General features: G+C 39.7%; 1 protein-coding gene across 21 annotated transcripts in view; it reads left to right on the top strand.

The window, feature by feature from the left end:
- ptprk (protein tyrosine phosphatase receptor type K) overlaps positions 1 to 21,859 on the top strand; it is a 105,503-nt gene that overhangs the window by 24,071 nt on the left and 59,573 nt on the right. For all 21 annotated transcript variants that reach the window (XM_012919008.3, XM_012919015.3, XM_012919014.3 and 18 more), the window contains one exon: positions 18,971 to 19,093. In XM_012919008.3, the coding sequence (XP_012774462.1) occupies positions 18,971 to 19,093 (123 nt within the window). The remainder of the gene's footprint in view (positions 1 to 18,970; positions 19,094 to 21,859) is intronic.

The raw sequence follows: 21,859 nt of genomic DNA, 5'->3' as shown, positions 1-21,859 counted from the left end.
TTTTTTTTTATTCCCCCCCCCCCCCCCCCCCCCCCCCCACACACACCCTCCTCGTTTCTCTCCACTACTTTTTACTCTCGTCTCTTCTCTCTTTCCTCCTCCTCATCTGTGTGCATACTTATTATATTACACAGATAACGAGAGTGATACAGGGAGTGACAGAAATTGAGAAAGACAGAGTAAAAAGTAATGAGAAGGCTCTAAAAAGAGAGGCAGAGGGAGCTAAAATTGGGAAAAGAAACACATAGAGGGAAAGAAAGGGAGAGAAATGGAAAGGGACTGACAGATAGAAAGAAAGAGAGATTGAATAGATGAATCTGATTTATCTATAATGAAATCAGCCCCAGACTGCATGGAGGAATGTGCTCAATTCAGCCTTTCTGCTGTTACAGACAGATTTGCCCATTTAATATTCTAAAGATCAGTGTGAGCAGATACACGCCAACTATTGGTGCGCTTTGGAAGGGCTAACCACGACTACTTTTAGTTTAAAGTTGATACTTGTTACCATTACAGCTCTGCTTACAATCGAAAAAGTATAATGACATCAGATTTGTATTACTGCAAGGTCTTTGCCTTACAATATAAAGTGCCTTGAGGCAACTGTTGTTGTGATTTGGAGCTATGTAAATAAATTGAACTGAATCGAACTGAATTGAATCCGATGAGAAATAGACAGAATTAGTAAATCTTTTGTTTGTTTTTTACACAAATAGTCAGATATTTTCATTTTTTTTCTTTTCATGTGTGGGTTTGCTGCTTTCTGCATACAGAAACATCAATCTAAATACGTCCTCTTCAACTCCAGGGACTTATGATTGCATGTATAAAATAATATCTACTTGTTATTTATTTTATCTTATATGCCGTTATTGTTCATTGACAAACATTACCACAGTGTTAGCATCATGAATTAGGTCAAAAAGGATATTCCCATCATTGGCCTAAAAATAAGTTAAAATGAACTAATACTAAATTACGTTAAAAAAAGAAAACATTTCTTTTTGTTCTTATTCCCCACAAAACAACAATCTAAACCCAAAGGGATAAGATGCTAATAATCCTCTACTTTCACCTCCCTCGCCTTAGAAAATACCAAAAAACCCTCTATTCATAATCATGTGTGTTTGTGCAGTTGCATCCTTTGGGTTTGGACTGAAAGGAGATGGGTGCATTCAATTGTCTGTATTTTTTCATACATCCATAACTATGGCAAAAGGCTTTTCCTGTTTGCAGTCTGCGTATGTGTGTGGGCATGCTCTCTTGCTCTCTTTCTACCTTTCATGTTCGTCCAGGCATGAAGCAATCCACTCCACACACACGCACGCTGCCTCAGGCCAACACACACACATATACACACATAGACACACATGCACGCACTCCGCATAGCCACATTGCCTGTGGCTACACATTTGGTCCAAGGAAGCTGTTTTTCACTCTTCAAGTTGTTTGTTTGAGTGAATTTTACACAACACCCTTGGCTTAACATCAAACACACACACACATGCATTCACAAAGACATGTGGAGGCACACATGCACACATTTTAGGGCCTGATTGTACGGATCTTTGCTCCTATGGGCATGGCATAATAATACCCAAGTCCTCACGCACACAATCACATAGTTTCTGGTTGCCTCTTTTTCTATTGAAGCAGCAGAGATGGTAAGAGGAAACATCCAAAACAGCCAGATCAGTCGGCTCACCTGCCAAAAACAGTATCCCATCCAATTATCCTGTAAATGTGTGTTTTTGTGTGTGTTTAAAAGCACATTCTGTATGTTTTACTGGTGGATGTGGATCCACCGTAAATCAAAGGACGGCACTGCAGGCGTCTGCTAGTTGATGCTTTTTGCAGTAATGTTGTGCAGTGATTTGGGAAAATTACAGTCCATCTCTGGGATTTTATGGTGTAAATGATCAGTAAAGGGTACACACTGTGCATCAACAAGGAATTTGTTTATTCTGAAACAAACATTTTGTGATTGCCTAATTCCAGTTTGGAGATATTGGGCTTGTAATGCTGGAAAAGTGGGATACCAGTTTGATCCTCACTTTCATCACATCTACATTTCTTCTGTCTGCATCGCTATCCTCATCGTCCTCCTTTTCGGCAGGACAGGAGGCAGAGAGGAGTGGACAGTAAAAGGAGATGACCCCTTGCTCTCTCTTCTGTTCTCTTGCTGTCTCTCTCTCTCCTCTCCTCTTGCTCTCTCAGCATTACAAAGCCCCTTGTCCACTTTGATTACTTACATTAACATGAGCAAGAAAAAGACTGCACTGTGTGTTTGCGTCACAAAAAAGGAGTTTGACCGAGTTTGTGTGTGTGTGCATGTGTGTTCAGCTGAGACGCAAGTTAACAACCAAACAGAGCAATGATTGTTGGGTCCTTGTATAGCAACCAATGGTTTCCTTGTGCGACAAACCAGAGAGGAACCAGCATTTTCTGCCTGGCTGCCATGAGCGATGGCCCTGACATGGAGGGAGGAGGTGAAGGAAAGTGATAGTGTGTGTGTGTGTGTGTGTTTGTGTGTATGTGATCAAGAGGAGGCGGGAAGAATGGAAAGATATAGATAGATATATAAGGAGAAATGTGGCCAGTCTGCACTTGTTTTCCATTATCAAGTTTCCAAACTGTTCACAGAACAAACACAAACAGCATTAATTACTTGGCACACATTGTGGTGTATGTGCCACAAAGGGAGCGAGTCTGTGAATGTGTGTGCATGTATATTAAACAAAAGGAAGAAAGCTTATATGTGTGATGGAGAGGAAACAGAAAAAGGACAGTATTGTGGGAAAGTTTAAAAGATGTAGGGCAACACTTGCACATGGATGATCATAAGCAATTACAGACTCTTGTGCCAATTGGAACGCAAATCTTTCTCCATAATTGGTGCTTCCTTAACAATATCAGTGTTTTTCACACATAGACGTCATTGTTATTAATGGCTGCCAAAATATATTTGGCCAAACATTTTAGCATTTTTTTCATTCATCCGCAATTTTCTTCTTGAAAAGTAGACTTTTATTTTGAAAGTTCAGTAGGCACATACCTACTAGTTCTGGCCCACTGTATCCATCTCTGGTCTCTATGGTTTCCCAGTGTGTCTGTAATTGCATGCTGGTCAGATTGCTGTGGCAGAGATCCTCAATGTCATTCAGCTGCTTCACTAGTGAGTCTCTCATCTTGTGGTCTGAGAGGATCCAACTCCACTGCTTGGACTACAGCAGGTGATCTGCTCTCATGGAAATAATTTACTGTGGTGCACGGTAATATCCTGAAAATTTAAAAAAAATGCTCTTCAGTCCCAAAAGGGTTCTCTTGAAGATCAATTTTTTTAAACAAACACATTTATCCGTTCAGTCTGAAAAAGGGGATGAAATGAAAACAATGTAGCTTCACTTTTAACCTTTTAAACTAATAGAAATATTACACAATTGCTATATAATGTCTTATTTAGCAATATTGTAACAAAATACCTCTGAATTTTGCTATAAGTTAAGGAATTGTTTACATATCTTTGAGTAAATTTGTAATTCATTAACAGCTACATCCAGTTCTGCGCTTAATATTGACCTCTGGTTCGCCTGTAGGGGTTCATATAAAAATAAATATACCAGCAAGACTCAGTAGAGTATTACAGTCTTAGTTTAAATTGACACCGTCGTGCCAATATTTTTCAGTCAAAGCTCACATTTAGAATCAAATTCCTCAATTAATTTCTTCTGGGAAGGAACGTGACAGGAATGCAGGCTAGTGTTGTTAGAGTATAGCCTTCCTGTGGTGCATAAGTAAATGTTATGGAAGTAATCAATGTTACTCTGAAGAGTAGATTATGCACTGCTGTTGTGTAGCCTTTGCATCATCGTGTCTAGGTCTTGGGCCTTGGGGATGGGCGTGCATGCTTCACTGATGCCCTCTTACATGTCTCCTCCCATGGCTTTGACATTAAAGGGTCCATCTTAGAGTGAGTCCATGCTTGATAAAACAGGGTGTGATGCCCTAGAGCAATAAACCACATCCCCTCAAAATACACACACACACACACACATACATACATACCATGAAATGGACGTTATGGGGTCAGCTTCATGGCCAATATTCTTGAGGCAGTATTTTTTGTAATCTTTTCAGAATTTCTTGAAAGTTTCTCAGCTTTTCTTTCTGTAGACCTATTTAGTGACAGTCATTCAATTTATTTTTGCATTAGTTTGAACTGTTTACAAATAGTCAAAATTTTGGACTGCTTTCAAGGTCATGTATGTAGCTCAATTTTTTCTCAAACTAACTCAAAAATCGCCTTTTATTTTTACGTCACAATTTCCTGAAGGCTGCCAGAGAGTCATTCATGCACCGCTGTCCCCAAATCAATGGTCAGTCTTTCTGTCAAGGTCAGGGAACATTTTCTGCTTGCAAAAGCCAGCGTTTGTTGTCAGTTGCAGTAAAAGTGGTGGTGATATCTGTGCAACACTGACAGGATACAAGTATATCTACTAACAGTGCAGGAAGTCCTTTTCTCAGTATGAGTCTGTTGTAGTCAAGAGAAGTCAGGTTCAGTTATATAGGCACAATACTGCATTTCCAGTTTTGTCTCCAGGGCTGTGCAGTATACAGTATACCTCTCCTCAGACCCTATATTTAGAAAATAATGTTACTTTATGTGGATTGGCCCTGCTAGTTCTTAATGTAAATTGTCTTTTTTTTAATAATAAACTTTCTTTAAGAGATTTTGTTTTCTTAATTTGGGACTTTATAGCTAACATGTCAATAGTTTGATTTTGATAACAGGCTTCCAGCTTTGTGCTGTTTTTAGTTGATGGGATTCTTATTTTTATTTTGCTTTTCAATCTCAATGTTGAATTTATGTGAGTGTGTTAAAGGATAGGCTCTGCTCTGAAATTCAAGGCCTTTCCTTTTTCTAAAGGAAAGTCTCTAGTTTCCAATGAACTGCAGGTCATGGTGTTCAGTCATCTTTTTGTGTAGTTATGTGTGTGTGTGTGTGTGTGTGTGTGTGTGTGTGTGTGTGTGTGTGTAGGTATATGCAACCAGCAAGCTTCCAATAGTCTGTCTGACCACAAAGTCTCAAACCAGCCCATTTATTTGTCCATTGACCTCTATAAATGCAGACAGAAGAAACACGAGAAGGAACACATTTAACAATGGTGTCTGGTGTCTAAGTGTGTGCGTGTATCTGTCTGTGTGTGTGTGCGTGCACGTGCCGAAGCCTGAGTAAGCCTGAGGCACTGCTCTGTAACCTGAATATGAGTCAGAAACTGGTTGGACTCACTTGCTTTTTAGGGCTTTGTCATTTAACAGTGGCCACACACATGCGCACACTCATTTGTCTATTAAAATGACACTCCCATGTAGGTAACTGGCCTCTCACTCCCAGGAGCTACTCCTTTGCTCCAAGACACACATAATCACACATACACACAATGACAGAAACATAAGGTTTTGCATAACTAGACTCTGGTGAGTAGTTGAATCAAGGTGAATGTATATTTTCCTCTAAATGGCTTCCAAATGTAGCCCATCTTTAAATCTTTTATCAAAAGCACAAAGTACACGACCGATAATGTTTCTACATGACTTTCTCTAAAACTCCTCTCTCTCTCTCTCTCTCTCTCTCTCTCTCTCTCTCTCTCACACACACACACACACACACACACACACACACACACACACACACTGTTGCTCTGCCACACACACACTCACTCATACAGTATTTCCCTGTTGTGAAGTGTAATAACAGCTGTCCTCGGGCCAGTTACAGCCCTCGTAAAGAGACGACAACTCCCAAAACTCATTTAGCGCACGCACACACACACACACACACACACACACACACACACACACACACATGCATAGGCGCATGCTGTGAACCCGCAGGAGAAGTGGAGGTCTCTTTAACATGCATTTTCCCCTCTCTCTCTCTCTCTCTCTCTCTCTCTCTCTCACTTTGTCACTTTTTTCTGTCTTTATTTTTTCAGCCCCTAAGTAAGGTTTGACCACATTTCACAGCTGAAGGTGACAGCATACACACTCATATTCATGCACATTGTTCTCCTCAGCCTGTGACTGTCATTGGATGTTTATGAAGGATGGAGGGGGAAAGAGAAAAAGTTGCAGTGTTATTATATTACCAGTTTACTTTTTTCTACTTTGAAGAGTAAAAGTTCAAAATATTGATAAATTAATTGTAAAAATAAATAAATAAAAGGTTTACTGGTTTACTACAACTGGTATTAATATTGTGGTCTTGACCATAATTTATTAAGTTACAACAACTAGTTTCTACACACACTTTCTTACTTGAGTTAATTCCCTTTTTCCATATTAAATAAACTTCAAGTTTTACTTGAAATTCTAAATAATGTGTATTTTTTTCATTCTTGTCACTGCAGTGAGATGATTTTTTTCCACTCTTGCAAAAGTGATCTCGATCTTGGTAAATCCTGAAGCGTCCAAGCATCCTCACAAAAATAACTGCTGAGATTTGAGCATGGTTACCTAATGGTACACTGTAATTATTGAAGTTAAACAACAAATAGAAGAGAATTATTCTGAAATGTTTACATTCAGTATAGCTGGAACCAGGCATGTTGGTTGTGCACACAACATCAACTTGTGTCAAAGATGAACCACAGAGTTTAACCTGTAGTTCATTTACGCTGAATCAGTTGAGGAGTTTGTAAACTTGTAGCTTTTTCCCATGATTTGGTTTCCTTTCACACAGAGATAACTCAAAGCGAACCAAAACGCGTGACTACAAACCTCATGTCCCTCAGAGTAACAAAATTAATTGCAGGAAGAAGGTGGTGTTCTGGACTGTTGCCTAACATGGACAATTGACATTCATTTCACAGCTAGTTGTGTACTCTCAACATGTGTTTATGGCCAGTCTGTATACTCTGTATATCTGTCATACTCTGCTGCCTCTCAGAACGCAAAGCGTATCTGGCTTAAAGTGTTTAGCTCAAATGTGCAACTCCCTTGGTACCTGGGTCAGATCACTTTCTCACCATAAACAAATCATTCTGGAATTGGTTTGTTACTGGTCCTTCAGTGGGTCTCTGTGTGACTGTTTAAGTCCACACTTGAATGCAGTTACCATGCACATATCTGCAAACGCACCATTGGGAAACTAAATCAGAGTTGATTGTAAACAGACTAAACAGCACAGGTGTAAAGCACCCTAAGCTTAGGGCTGAACAAGGTTGTGATTGAGGCAGGAAGTTGTTTTTCGTTGGTGCTAAACCCAGCTTAGCACAGATGTCCGTGAGTCATAGCTGATCCAAAAGACTGTAAAGTAGCAAACAATTTACTCTTTATTTAGAAACTGGACATCAAAACTGGGTGAACCTGTTAAACTGTGCACACAACTATTGCAAGTATTACCGGTTGTATTTGAAACACATCTTTGGTCTTTAAATGTTCCCTTGTGGGTGCAACGGACAGTTTACATACCTTTGCAGATTATCTCTTGATGCTATGCATACGTTTGTCCAGAGATGAGGTTTGTTTTAAACAAGTATCAGTATTAAGATGCTTCTGTATTTGATTGTTGTTGTTGTCTATGAGGCCATCTTTCAAAATAACTCTCAGGCTGCGCTAAACAGAATTCCCCTTTAATATACACCTGTCTCTTGACATAAACATACTGATGACTGCGCATCCCATGCTGTAAATATTAGTCTGTGTTGATTTACATCTGTACACATGGCTTTGACAGTTGTGGCATACAGCTGTGGACCTGATAACATTCTCACATATCAGTTTTTAGCCTCAGCACAGCCATCTCGACACACAAACAGAAATGTGTAAAATGTGTTTTAGTCTCAGAACTAGGTGCTTTGGTAGTTGTCTGGCCTGTTAGCATGTTATTCCCAATTGTATGTCTTCCCTTTGTTTGGGTCTCTATGGTTTCCACTGCTGTGTAATGTGCTCTTTCTCTGTGCTGGCACTGAAAAGTAAATTTCCTCCAGGACAGTAAATGCTATCGTTAGGCATCTTTTGTTGTTCGACAGAACTGTGTCACAAGCACAGATAAAAGAGATTTTTTGACACATTATTTTTTTCTATATGAGATTTTTTTTCATATCTGATTTTTATTGGTTTCAGAAGTCCCAGAAACATTTTTCCAATTGTTATTTTAGGCGCCTTTTTTTCTCCTTTGAAGCTGGATATTTTAGAAGCTTTTTTTAAAAGTGTTTATTTGTTTGTCTGTCTTTTTCTTTCTCTCCGTCTCTGCAGGTCTCTCCAGTATTAGTGCTGTTTCAGGTTGTTCTTTGTGTGTCGTGGGTAGAACTGCTTTTTGTCCGACAGGCTGAACAACAGAAGTGCTTCTGCTGCACAAACGTAGGATAGGCTAAATCCGACCCGCCAGTCAGTCAGTCAGTAAATCAGTCAGCAAGCGTTTGAACCAGCTTGCTGGACAATTGGGGAAGTCAGCCAGGCAGTTCAGTGTGTCACCATCCACAGTGCTGACTTGCTAAGCTAGCTGCTTTAGATTAACCTGCTTATAGCTCTGGGTGTTTTTTTTCTCAACTCACAGTTGAGTTTCCTTCTCTTCCTACTTGTCCACTTCTTTACCTCTTCCCTTCTTTGGCAGTCTTCTTCCATGTACTTCACTTTTGTTTTTACTAAATTTCCTTCACCATCTGGATTTAGTTATCGTGTGTCCCTGTTAGAGTATGTGTATATGTGTGTGCATGTCTGTGGGGGTTGGTGTTTAATGTGTGTTTGTTCTGCTCTTATCTCATCCACACCAGACCTGCTTTCCAGTCCAAAACCTCAGCTGTGCCCTGATTGGCTTAAAAACAAACTGCATCCTGCCCACCCCTGTGATTGGGCCATTCAAATCACCTACAGTGGCTAAAGCATTATTTGATTGTATTCTCCTGGTAATTCATCAGTTAGTTATCAGGTAACGTCATGAATGCTTTAGTGGCACACTGTAATGACGGTTTGCTGGCTCTGGTGGCATGTGGATACATACAGGTGCAGAGTTGCTTGTGCTCTGCCCAAATGCAGCTGACTGACTGCCAGCAATCATTCTGACCCCATTCTGTCCGCTATTGATTCCTTTTCATTTCAGCCTCCTTTTGTATAACTCGATGGGAAATGTCCATCTAGGCTCAGTCTCATTGAGAAGTAGTCATTAGATCTTATGAATAACAGATCACTCGCATCATGTTTAGAAACTTGGTGTGGAGTGCTGCAATAAATTATTAATTGCCTTCCGAATTTTTCCCCACTTTGAGTCATAATTTGGTTAAAGTTTATGCAGGCTTAGTGTCTACAGTGAATCATCCAGTCAGCATGTTTGAGGTCAAGTGTGTGGTGAAGGGTGGAGAGAGGGAACCAGTTGAGACTTGTTGTGTGAGGATCTTACTCAAAAGAAAAACTTCGAGCTGTACTTTAAAGTCTAAACTGAGCTCAACGCAGACTAAAAGTTTAATGATGACTCATTCAGACTGACACACGCTGATGTGGGATCTGATTGTGCCGATGGTTTATGGGTTAGTTTCTTTGTGACATTATTGGATACCAATGTCTAGAGTCATCCTAGCACTTAATTGCCAGTCGGTTTTTCAGAACTTCCTATTGCTACAAAAGAGGAAAAAAAAGTTGACCGGTCATGTTTGACAAAAAGCTGAAGTGTGTCAGTGTTCCCAGAGCACTATATTTTTTTTTAATCAAATTGTTAAATGGGCACCTCGTGTACAAAACACTGCCAGAAAGAGACGGAAAGAAAGGGGTGGACAGGGAGACAGTAAATGGAGTATTGGGTGTGGGGAGAAGTAAATGGGTGAACAAACACACAAAAAGGAGGGGATGGGTTAGCTTTCATGAGAACGAGTGAAATCTGACTCTCTTCTGGGCTTATGAGTGAACTCATTCACAGACAGGGAGGCGTGAAGAGGGAGGGAGGTAAAAAAGAGGTGAGGAGGATTTCCCAATTTTTTCCGGTGAACGACGAGCTCTCTGCTCCGTCTCTATCATCCCCCACCTTCGCTCCTGCCCTCTCCTTCTCCTGCCTTATCTGCCAGCCAGTCAATCAGCATGTGAAGTTACTTTAAATGTCAGCATTTGAATAGGAATAGAGATTAACGATGCTGAGATAGACACAGAGCCTAAGACTGAGAGCGCAGGAGAGCCAGGAGGGAGGTGAATATCATAAAGATAGTGTCTGTGGAAGACTTCGACCCCAGCTAACAGTGCGAACAGCTAGATGCAGACACACACACATACACTGTACTGCCCAGAAAAAGAAAAAAAGATATTCTCAAAGAAGTGTGTTTTACTTAAGTTGCAGGTATCATGTTGCCATCATGAGGGATTCAGACCTAAAGCTGCTTTCAAAAATCAACTACGGAAATTCTCGGGGGAATCTGACCAGAATGTTTTCAGGGTTTTTTAAAAGAATTCATGTCAGTGACATTCTCTTTATTGGAAATGCGATATTGGTACCTGATTAGAACATGCAGGAGCCAGTAAACAATTACTTACTAGCTTTGAATGCAGAAGACAGTTACCTGCACTATTTTGACTTTGGCACAAATCTCTGCAGTGATTAAGGACTGCTTACTTTTGCGGTCTATATATGACAGCATATTCGGTTTTCAGATGTTGGCCAGGCCCAAAAAACGCCCCAAAAACCCAACTATGTTGTCTTGGGAAGTTGCGATAAGTATTATTCATTATTTTATGGTGTCTCAAACGTAATAATGAACATGTTGATTGAAAAAAAAGCAGTTTAATAATCTGTAATGAAAGTCTTCTAGTGCTCAAATGATTGCATGAATAATCAAGAAGACATTATTTGCTCCAGCTTCTTCCATGTGAGTGTGCTGCAGGTTTTTTCTTGATTAATCACTCAATATTAAAGAGCTCAAAAACGACTGAAAAATATCTGACCAACAGTTCAAAACATAACCATGTTGTCACAGGTGAATGCCAACAAATATTTTCAGAAGGAAATAGAAAATACATTTAAGATGAGATAAAATCTTAAAAACCAAAACAGTAATTTTGGCATAAAAACATCAATTAAGTTGACTTTTGAGTAAAATCTCTAGTCTCCAATTACTGCCCAAACAGCACACCGTCACATACACGTATACACATGTCGACATTAGACTTGACATCCTTTAATTCATATCAAGTGTGTACCTGCTTGCCCCAGGGCAATAATAAAAGCGTTTCCAGACAGTGTGATTCAACATCACAGAAAAAGAGCAGCAGAGTATTTTCCTTTTGAGAAGCTTTTTAATGATAAGGTTGCCATGTGGAACCAAATGATTTCCTTAATAAAGGGCAACTATATTAAAAAAAAAAAAGTTACTCTGTTCCTTTTCCTATTATGCTGTGTAACAGTGATACTGCGATGGCAGGTCATTAGTACGTTGTTCATGCCTCATTGTGTGCTGATAGTTCTTTTTGTTTGCACTTGTCCAAGCAGAGGAGTGTTTTCAGGAACAAATTGAACTTCCTTTGTCTCACGGCACAGCAGTGAGAGGCTCATTCACCAGCAAAAGTCTCTGTAATAACAACTTTACACAAAAAGCACTCAAAATGCAGAAAGCGTTTTACAGAATACAACTCTAAATTAGCATTTGGCTCTAGAGGTTATATTTACTTTTGCCGAAAATATATTCCATCCGCACATCATGCCGTGAAGGTTGTGCTTGCCTTTCACCAGCTGACCAAATCATCAGTTTGTGGGAAATAATGTGGCTTTTTGAAAACTGCTTGGGTTTGAATTTGAGCTGAATGCTACCGTTAACCCCAAGAAAGGAGGGGTTTGGGGGGGAGGAGAAGATAGTCAGGGTTGGAAGGACAGACCTGCTCCTCACAGAAGGAAAAATACACATTTCTGTTTTACTGTTACTGTCAAAGGAAACTCCTGAATCAGCTGAACACACACAGACACCCAACTACACGCACACACCTACACACACATGCACACGCACTCACACACACGTCTCAGATTCAATTACAGCATTGTGAGATGAAGGAGAAATTCTTCAGCCTTCAGCACTTCCAATTAAACTACTGCTCTGAGTTTGTGCATGCACGAGTGTCGGGCTGTGTGTGACGGTGTGCACATGCCTGTGTGTTGCTACACAAGTCGTGCGCGTTTGCGTGAGCGATTGCGCGTGCCACTGTGTATGTTTAACAGTCGAGGTGTGTGTATATGGGTCTCGGCTTTGATGGCGTCGCGCTGCGCTGCAAGGGCCACTGAACCGTGACGAGCCAGTGTGTGTGTGGTGTGTGTGTGTGTGTGTGTCAGTCTCTCTGATGTCACCTTGTATCATTTCAGGCTAATTTCACCTATTCTCAGAGAGGGTGAGAGAGAACAAGAGGCAGCGAGAGAACAAAAAAAGTAGAGAAGACACACAGAAAGTAAATGATAAGGTACAACTTTATTAGTGTCCTTGAGGTGGTAAGCATCAGGGCTGCACAGTGCACACAGATTAAAAGCAACAAACAGGAATATACTTTATCATAGTGGAATACCAAAAACATGTTATAAAGGGTTTTTTGTATAACACTACAACATAGATGGTATGCTGCCTCTTTTGCATTAATTCCTCCTTTTACTTCAGCTTCTCTGGCACATTAGAGCTAAAAACTGAAAGCACTGTAGTGATTCATTGGTATGAAATGTGCCACAAAGCCACATGTGATTATAGATTCGGGTGAGCTAATGTAATTATTAACTGGACTAAGCCAAAATTGTGATGATTTGGTGGGAAACAGGATTACTGGTGGTTGGAATTGGTTTTTAATGATGTAAATGTAATTATTGTCCTTGAAAATAATAATTTCCATTTGTCGAATAGACAGTTCTCTTCTCTTCTCTTCTCTTCTCTTCTCTTCTCTTCTCTTCTCTTCTCTTCTGAATAGGGCTGGTGTGATTTCCGCCAAATTAATTTCTCTGTTTCTTTTTGAGCTTGTCTCTTCAACTTCCCTTCATATCTTTATACCCTTTCCCTCTGTTTCACCCTCTTTCACTCATGTTGTATTATCTCCTCTCTGGTGATAATATCTATCCCTGCAGACAGAAACAGAGCTCTTCTGATAAATACTAGACAGACTTAGTAGTGAGAGGGAGAATCAAGACTTCTGTTGCACGTACATTGGAGAAAGAATGTATATTGTTTGTCTTAGTGAGAGCCAAGATACCACTTGAACTTCTAAGTCCTATACATTCCTGAGCAGATTTATGTTGCTTTATTTCAGCTTGTGATCAGAGGGTCACCTGATCTGTAGCGATGTTATGGCCCTCTGATCCGCTGAAATATAAAACAGGTAAGAAGATAGAAACAAAGTGCATACCTTGCATGCAGAACTCTGCACGTAAAACCAGCCTTATGTAGATCCTGATATGATACTATGTGATGTGACAGACCTTAAACCTTATATCTGTACATGAACAATGGCATTTATTGTACTGTTGTTTTGTCTTTAATTGTGGTTAAGTCCTCATTTCTTTACAAAATTAACACTGCCAAGTTTTAGAAACTTCCTAATATAAGAGCAACATATGTGTAGTTCACTACTTTATATTAAGTACATAAAATGAGTGCATTCAGTACTTGCTAAATGACGTGGTATTGTAATGGCACTGATAAAATGCTTTTAAGAGGTGTTGCCGGTACATAAACACTAGAGATGGTTCATTTTCCCTCATTGCTACATGGCTGTTAGGAAATAGGAAGGTGTTATAATATGTAAGCTGTATCTTTGTGCCAGTTTTAATTGCTCAACTTCTGATCTTCTGATCGTATCTGAGGAGCTGGCAGATATACAGAGATTTTTGCATAGTAAGATTCAGACATCCATCCATAGAGACAGCAGTCAAACAAAACCTGTCTGTAAGACTTTTGTAGAAATTGCAACATAGCCCAATGTTCAGTGGCATTGAAAATCCGCAAACATTTAGTTAGACATTTCAGACCGCATAGTTAGTTTTTGTATCATGCAGCCTTTTATAACAACTGACAACAACTGATAACAACAACTTTCTAGTTGTTTATTGAATTGACACTATTAAATAAAACCAAGGCCACCCTGCACTGTTAAATTCTCACATTTTTCAGAGAAACTTTGTCAGCTGAGGATAAATTTGTTACAAGGACACTCGTATTGACTGATTTGATAATCATTTCTCTCTTGGTTTCTTTTGTCATAACAAGATTTCCTGAATTATCTTGAGAACATATTAAAAAAAACATCTCAGACCTTCATTTGATTTAAACATGTCCCTGAGACTTTTATCTGAGCAGACTTTAGCCGTTAGATATGATTTAATACTGCCTATTCTGCAGATCGGGTAGATCAAATTAAAGCAAAAGCTAATCAAACTGTCTATTGTTTCACGTTTTTGCCAATGCCAGCTAATAATCTCGATCTTAACTAGTAATTGAGAAATGGGCCTCTTCCTTTCAAGGGACCCCCTGGGGTCTGCCTGCACACGTGTTTTCAAACAGTTTTGGTCAAAGGACTTTTGTCTGATTCACCTTATAGAGGTGTAGGTCAATGCAAATCACCACAAAATGATTTTGAGTGACGGTGGCAGATGTTGTCTGATGCCATTCAACGGTCTTTTAGATAGTGGCTGTCCCATTTCCCTCTGCCTCTGTGTATCTCTGTGTGTAGGTGTGTGTGGTTTTGTTTCTCTCTCTGCCCTTGAGCCTTTATCAAGTCCTTCTAATTATTTTATTATGCAAATGAGTCACCATTATTTCATTAGCGAGGCAGCCAATCACAGAAGCTGATTATAAAGTGATTAGCATGCAGTTGGGTTCTCTTGCTCTCTCCGTGTCCTTGTGAATGGAGGAGAGGGTGGCAATAATGACCCATCTGGACACAAACTCATGCATATACATGTACTTTGAAAATTGTCAAAATAGTTACACAGTTTTATCGAGCAAACACATACAGAGTGTAGTAGTAAGATAGAAGCACACACAGTATTTCTAATCATAACAATTATATTCATTGTAAGCTGTTTTACAGCTGCCAGGTCAACGTGATCAGATCATGTCAACACGTAAAACACTAATCACAGTTATTACAGGGCACCCTTTGTTCAACTTGTATATATATATATATATATATATATATATATATATATATATATTGACAACACTGCAGTGTGTAAAAAGCAAAGGGTTTGAAAAGTACAAAATCAATCTCTTAATTTTTTTGTCAGGCCCTTCCTGAAGATTATTTTTGCAGTCCTGGTAAAGGCTGGGAAAAGCTTTTAGAGAAGCTTGAAAAGAAAACTGAGAATTATGGAAGGTGGCATGTCTTAAGCTTGGGATTAATTTTTTTTTCATTCTTAATCAGAGGCAAAGACTGGAAAAAATAATTACCTGTGGGAAAAAATTAATATTTCAATATTTAATATGAAGTATTTCATATAATTCATTATAGCTAAGGATCCAAAATGTCAGAAATTGAGGTCATAGCTTCTTTAAATTTGGCATGTGTGGTGTTCCAGAGAACTCGCCAATCCTCGATTTCACAATCCAAGATGGCAACAGTGCCTTTCAGTTGTTTTATGATACAGTTCTAAGAGCTGCCATAGACTCAAATAGAAGAGGAAACAATATGATGTACAAAAAAAGGAGGACAATATTTGGGGACCGAGCAGTAATGATGAGAACGTGAAAGCTGGTCATTATTTGTGACAAAGCCAGCGATCCATATATTTCTGCTCCCCTCATCTTCTGTCTTTGAGCTTGTTTTGGTTTTCCAGTCAGCAGCTCAGCTGTTTTGTTTTCACTCTGAGTGAACTCATTGCTTTGTTTTTGGTCACGAGATTCAGCTGTTTCATCTGAAGATGCCGTAAACACCCAACATTCACAAACTGCTCAGCAACAAAAGGCAGACAAGCAGAAGTAGCGGCTAGCTGAAAATACTTTTAGCAGCTAAGAAGCCAGAGATTTCCCAGAGGGAAATGCTAACCAAAGTCAGAACTAAAAAGGAGAGTGAATATCAAATTTACATTCATCAGGGGGCCAGAAGTCGACTCGGAATAAATGATGATGTTGCTAACTATCTACTGAAGGGTAAACAGGCATCTGTTCACTAACAAGTTACCATATCAATTTAAAAGTTGATGCTATGCTGCCCTTATTACCCAAGAAATCAATTACTGCATGTTTAATTTCAGCATTTACCACTAGCAGAGCACACCAAACACAAAATAGAGGTCAGTAATTCTTGACATTTGACATTACGTTAAAGTATAAAAAAACAGATTGGCTCAAGTCCCTACAACATTTGAGCAAAACATGGCTCATCATTTTGCTGCTGAGTGTTTCAGCTGAGGCAAAAGAGTAGTTCAAAGTCTGCTCATCTCATTATTGGCAACAAGGATTTGCTGTCAGATGCATGTGTCTGCTGATGTGTGTGTTGGTTTAGGTTGGCAGGACATTTAGGAAAGGGAGAAGTGTTAACTGAGAACGTGGGCGGGTTAGCGTGAGGTTTGTGTATGTGCAGACACTTTCGCACATATTTAGTTTTTGCAGGCCCCTTTTCAGCGCGTACACACAAAAACAGACATTTTGTTTAGTATGTTACCGTCTCGTGTGCGTGTGAGTGAGTGAATATCTTTCAGAGGTGTGCAAACAAGGACAGAGAAGTGCTCTCCAACTGAAAATGTTGATTTAATATGGCCTGTAAAGCTGAATTTAAAACTAGGACATTTTTTCTTCACTGCTAAGCCAAGGTAAAATACCTCTTGTACCACGGCTTGTATCAGAGCCGAGTGGAATGCTGGGCATTTATGTGTACACAATTAAAAACTCATGAAACACATTTAAAACACAGCTTGTTTAAATCAAATGCTTCTGTACTCAAAGGTAGAAATTCCACAGAAGAACCTGAATAAAGCTGCTATTGTACGTTCTCTGTAGTGTCAGTGAATAAAAGAAGGGCTACACAAACGCTGTAGCAGGTAAACCAAGGCTAAGTGCATCTGCAGTGTCACAACGTAGCAGTGTATGATATATAGAAAACTGACAAAACAAGCTATTACACAGATTTCATTTATTCATTGTAGTTTCCAGTCAAAAGAATTACTGAGATACATAGTATAGAGTAATAACTACACAAAGAAACTGCGGGAAAGAAGCTGTGTTTCTGATTTTTGTCACTCAGTTTTGATAAAACAGGAAGTTATTTTCCAGACCACACTGTATGGAGGCAGTCAGGGACAGCAAACACACTTACACTTCGCTTTACAGATCAACATTTTCTTCTTCTCCAGTCCATTTGTGTAACTTGTTATGTGTGATGTATGGCACTGGGTGTTTAGTTCTTTATTTGTTCAGTGTTCGGTTTGAATGCATGCAGGTTTGTAGATGTGGGATACTTCCATGCACGTAAAAACACATTTTTAACACATGCAGAGAAAGTTACATGACAGCAAGATGCAAACTGACTCGCACACTGCGGAAGACAGGAGTTTTACACAAACAAACACACAAATGCTGTGCACGACAACAAAGAGTTTCTATATCTAATTTAATGTATAGTAGTAGTAGTTTTTTTTTTATTGTGCTGTGTGTGCACATGTCCCTGCATGTTTTTGCACAGTGACCGGAGGTGACTTGCCATGACAAAGACTTAATTGAACTGAATGGGAGTGAACTGAACTGCACGAAGAGAGGTTGGTTTAAAGAATGATGCCGAGAGGAATGTGATCCAGTGCCTCGCCAAGGCTGTGAGTCACATCCAGCCGTGCAGCCAGCAGTTGAAGACAGTCGCTTAGTTTGATGTTAACTTGTTTCTCCTCCGGCGGCGGCTGTCACCTCTTGGTATGCCTCTGTAGCGGGAGCTCAGATCAGTGGGGTATCTGAGGGCCTGTCGTTCTGCTCTCCATCACAGCCACCACAGTTTGCTCTAGGACACAGGTAGCAAAGCTGTACCGCTAACTGAAGGCTAGGAGATTTATGTAGCTGGCAGTCCTGGTTGCTGATAGTGCTTCATGGTGGCTTGCTCACTCATTCCTTCTTCCTTTGTGTATTTATTTTGTAGTATAGTGATTTGAATATAAATATGCTATTATACTTCATGAAATTGAGGTTTTAAAATAAGGTTAAATCTTGCCTAAACAAAGTCATTGTCAAGTGATAATCAAGGCAAACAGTGGCTGCTTTTTATAAATGATATTTAAGATCTTTTTAAATGCTACAGTATTTGTTTCCGAGCGCCTACTAACATTTTAATTACAAACAGTTTCGTTTCATCATAAGTTAACGTGAATATAGATGTCTAACTTAATAAATGTATTGTGATTTCATTTTTCATAGTAGACTTTATCCATCTCAACAGTGGGAAATAAAAAAAAGGGAACAAAGGACACGTCTCTGTGACCACTAACTACCAGAGACTTGAATCAGATGGCATTTTGGCTTTTCTTAGCCACGTCTCTTCTGGCCATTTTATTAACACAAGCTGCGCATAACTGCTAGGCCAATGAATCAGATAGCAAGTAGTAGCCTGAATGCTGTTCCTATCAGCAATATAGCCAGAACAAACTGCATATCATTTTAAGTTGATTGGTTCAGTTAGCTGTCAGGGACAAGTGATGTCTATCTGTGTTAGAGCAACTTCCTGTTTAGGCGGAGCCAGAGGCGGTCAGCTCACACATGGTTGTCCCAAGGCTGTGGCGATGGGCTCAGATGATCAGCTGAAGGCTCTGCTGGCTGAGTCAGAGGTGATCCTAAGTGGCCCTGAGTGATAAGTGTCGGAGCTCAGACTTTGGTGGTTTTTTAATGAGCTGAGACAACCGCACACATATAAAAAAGCACAAAAGAAAGGTTTGAAACATGACTCAAAGTCAAGTTTAAAAAAATGTGTTCGCTTACTCAGTCAAGGCAACAAACTTCATCTTTGTCTTTTTGTAAATTTAACTACGTTTTGTTGTTTCTCTTTTCTGCAGGAAGTTGTACATTTGATGAGGGCTTCTCTCAGTGTGACTACCAACAAGATCCTTACGATGACTTTGACTGGACGCACATCAACACCCAGGAATTGCCATATGTCTCACCACACCTGCCACAAGGTGAAGCTCAAATTCCTTTCCCCTCATGTTTGTCATCTCCTACTTCATCACCTCAAAGTGTGGAAAGCAGCTTATTGTTTAATGCAGTTTGAAGTGCTTGAGCTCTTTTTCGAGTTTCACCATTTTTTAGATGTAATTTCTTCTTATTACTGCAGCACATTTATTATGCAGGATTATTACTGCTCTGCTATATCCCAACTATATCCGTCAACTTCTGATAATCACATCGTGTATATGCTGAACTATGAACAGCGGTTTGCAACTTTTGGTTGTTGTTTTTTTTTGGTTGCTTTCCCCTAAAAAATGTTTCACTGAGTTGTTAGCAGCTACATTTTTTGTCTAATTTTCTCAGGTGGTTTCATTTAAACAACTATACAAGCCTAATTCTGATGCAGAATTACCCAATATTTCAAAAAAGCAAAAATAATTTTGCAGAGCAGCTTTTTCCCCTCTCAATTAATCATTCCATGAGCCTGCAGATGTAGTTTGCTCCCTTTTGGAGGGGGTCAGCCCCTAGGCTGGGAATAACTGGACTAAATGACCGAAGCGTATGCAGTATAAAACTAGCTCTACCTTGGGCAGCTGCCGCAGCAAAATGCTTCTTACATATTGATGCATCGTGTTCTGCAGATCACATACTTTCATTTTGATGCTTTAAGTTTATTTTGCTGATAATACTAGTTTTGTACTCTGGCTGAAGTAGGAGCTGATTGACTGACTTTTACTTTAATGGAATATGTATATATCACTGTACAAGTTCTTGGTGCTTTTTCCTCTCCTCTCCTCTCCTCTCCTCTCTAATCAGTTGTTTTTTTTCTTCATGATGATGATGAAGGGGAAATTAAATCTTTCTGCCTCAGGGCTGAGGGTCTAATTAACAGAATATGAGGTCATTAATCAACGGCAGGGAACAGGGAAGGTTGCCTGCTTTACAATGTTAAAACCAAAATGTTATAACAGTAACCAGCTATGCAATGTTGAAATGGTAACTAGCTTTACAAAAAACCACAGAGTAAGAATGTCAAGTGGAAGTATGAACCTAACCACATTAAGGAAACTGTGTTGCAGTGTAGCACCACAAACATAGTTTGCTTCTCAGCATTGTTTCTCCTTTCCTTTCCTTGTCTTTTTGATCTCACGTTACCTTGATTCTTTTCACCCTCTTCTCTTACCACTTCTTTCCTCTGACCTCTCCTCTTCCTCTGTTGTGGAAGATTAGGATTTTGTTTCCATGACAATGCAGTGCTGTTATTTATCTCTCAGACTTATCTTCATGACAACCCAGGCTCGCTGACATTTAGAGAAAGGTTCATTTAAAAGTCGACTTTTTACAATTTTCACACACAAAGACCCACTTTGTGTGTCGTGCATGTGTGGTCTTGCATGTAATTAAGCACTGACACAAGAGTGTGGTGCCCAGTGGTACAAAGCCAAAGTCTATCATTTAGCATTATTAATACCAAGTGGTGTCACTGTGCTGAGAGGGCAGCGTTGGCAGCCTGAAGAGGTTAAATACCTTGCCTAAGAGTGCAGAGGTAATGGCTGCAATTAACATAGCATTAATGGCTGTTGAAGCTAGTGGAACGAGCAGGGGCATGGGGATGGCAGAGCAGGTTAATGGTTTGGAGATGTTGGTTGCTAAAGGGGAGGTTCAGAGCCTTGCCTAAAGGTATGGGAGCATGAACTGACATTTGATGTGTTAATAATGCCAGTGGGGTGTGGAACAGTGGTGCAGTGGATGGAAAACGAGGTTGCTAGAGGGGATTACAGATGCAGCACTTGGCTAGGTTTCTTTTTGGAAGGAGTTAAGGGAAATGGGTGAGGGGTTGAGTTGGTTGCTTAAGTGCCATGCCCAGGGAAACTTTAGTAATGTCTATTATTAGAATAGTTTTCTCAAGCTATCCTAGCCACCAGTAATTTAATACTCTGGTCTGGCTAACTACAATCTCCCTGAGGGCATGGCTTGATTTAAGAGGAGTGGCATTAAAGTCTTTTGGGTTCTGACCCCTGAAAACAAAGGAATACCAATCCCATTATTTGGGGAGTTGTTAAGAGTTCCCAAAGAGCTTTGGGAGTGACTTTTTTCACTGATTAGTACATCAGGGGGTTTATTTTGTCAAAGGTAAGGGCAGAATAAAAGGAGTCATCTACTAGGGGAGTTACACAGAATCCTTTTAGAGTTATAGCAGTGACAAAAATGATACTTTTGTTCCTTATAACCCACAATGATTTGTGCCAGTTGCTAATCACCATTTGTGCTTATGGCAGTACTGACATTGCAGGGACAGTTTGGCAGTGTTTGTAATAAGAGATAAAACTCTTCTATGTAATGTCTCCGGGGGTCACTGTTGGCACTAGTCACCATGGCAGGGTCTACAAGCTACTCTGGCAATGTGCATTGTGCCAGTTGAACATTCATGGGCAGGGGCCCTGTGGCTCAGTGGACTAAAGCAGATACTCTTGACTCATAATGTTGTCAGCCAGTACCACTCAAAACCTATTTGGCATGCCATTCTCTCCATGTCTCTCATGTTTATCAGTGTGTGCTATCTAATAAGGAGGGGAGGCATTTAAAATGCACCAAAGCTGGTCTCATGTGCACTAAATGTTTTAATAATGATCAAATAATGAAGAAGGCAGCAACACCGTTATAAAATACTTAAAATGACCAATAAATCCAACCTTTATGACACAGTTCCTACAAGACGTGAGTGTTAACCTTCACAAAAGTAGTATGCAGTTTAATTAAAAATTATAACAATATGG

The sequence above is a fragment of the Maylandia zebra genome, linkage group LG15 (genome assembly GCF_041146795.1).
Source record: "Maylandia zebra isolate NMK-2024a linkage group LG15, Mzebra_GT3a, whole genome shotgun sequence".
Taxonomy (NCBI): Eukaryota; Metazoa; Chordata; class Actinopteri; order Cichliformes; family Cichlidae; genus Maylandia; species Maylandia zebra.
The sequence above is the reverse complement of the archived record's forward strand: the minus strand, read 5'-3'. Positions and strand labels throughout refer to the sequence as shown.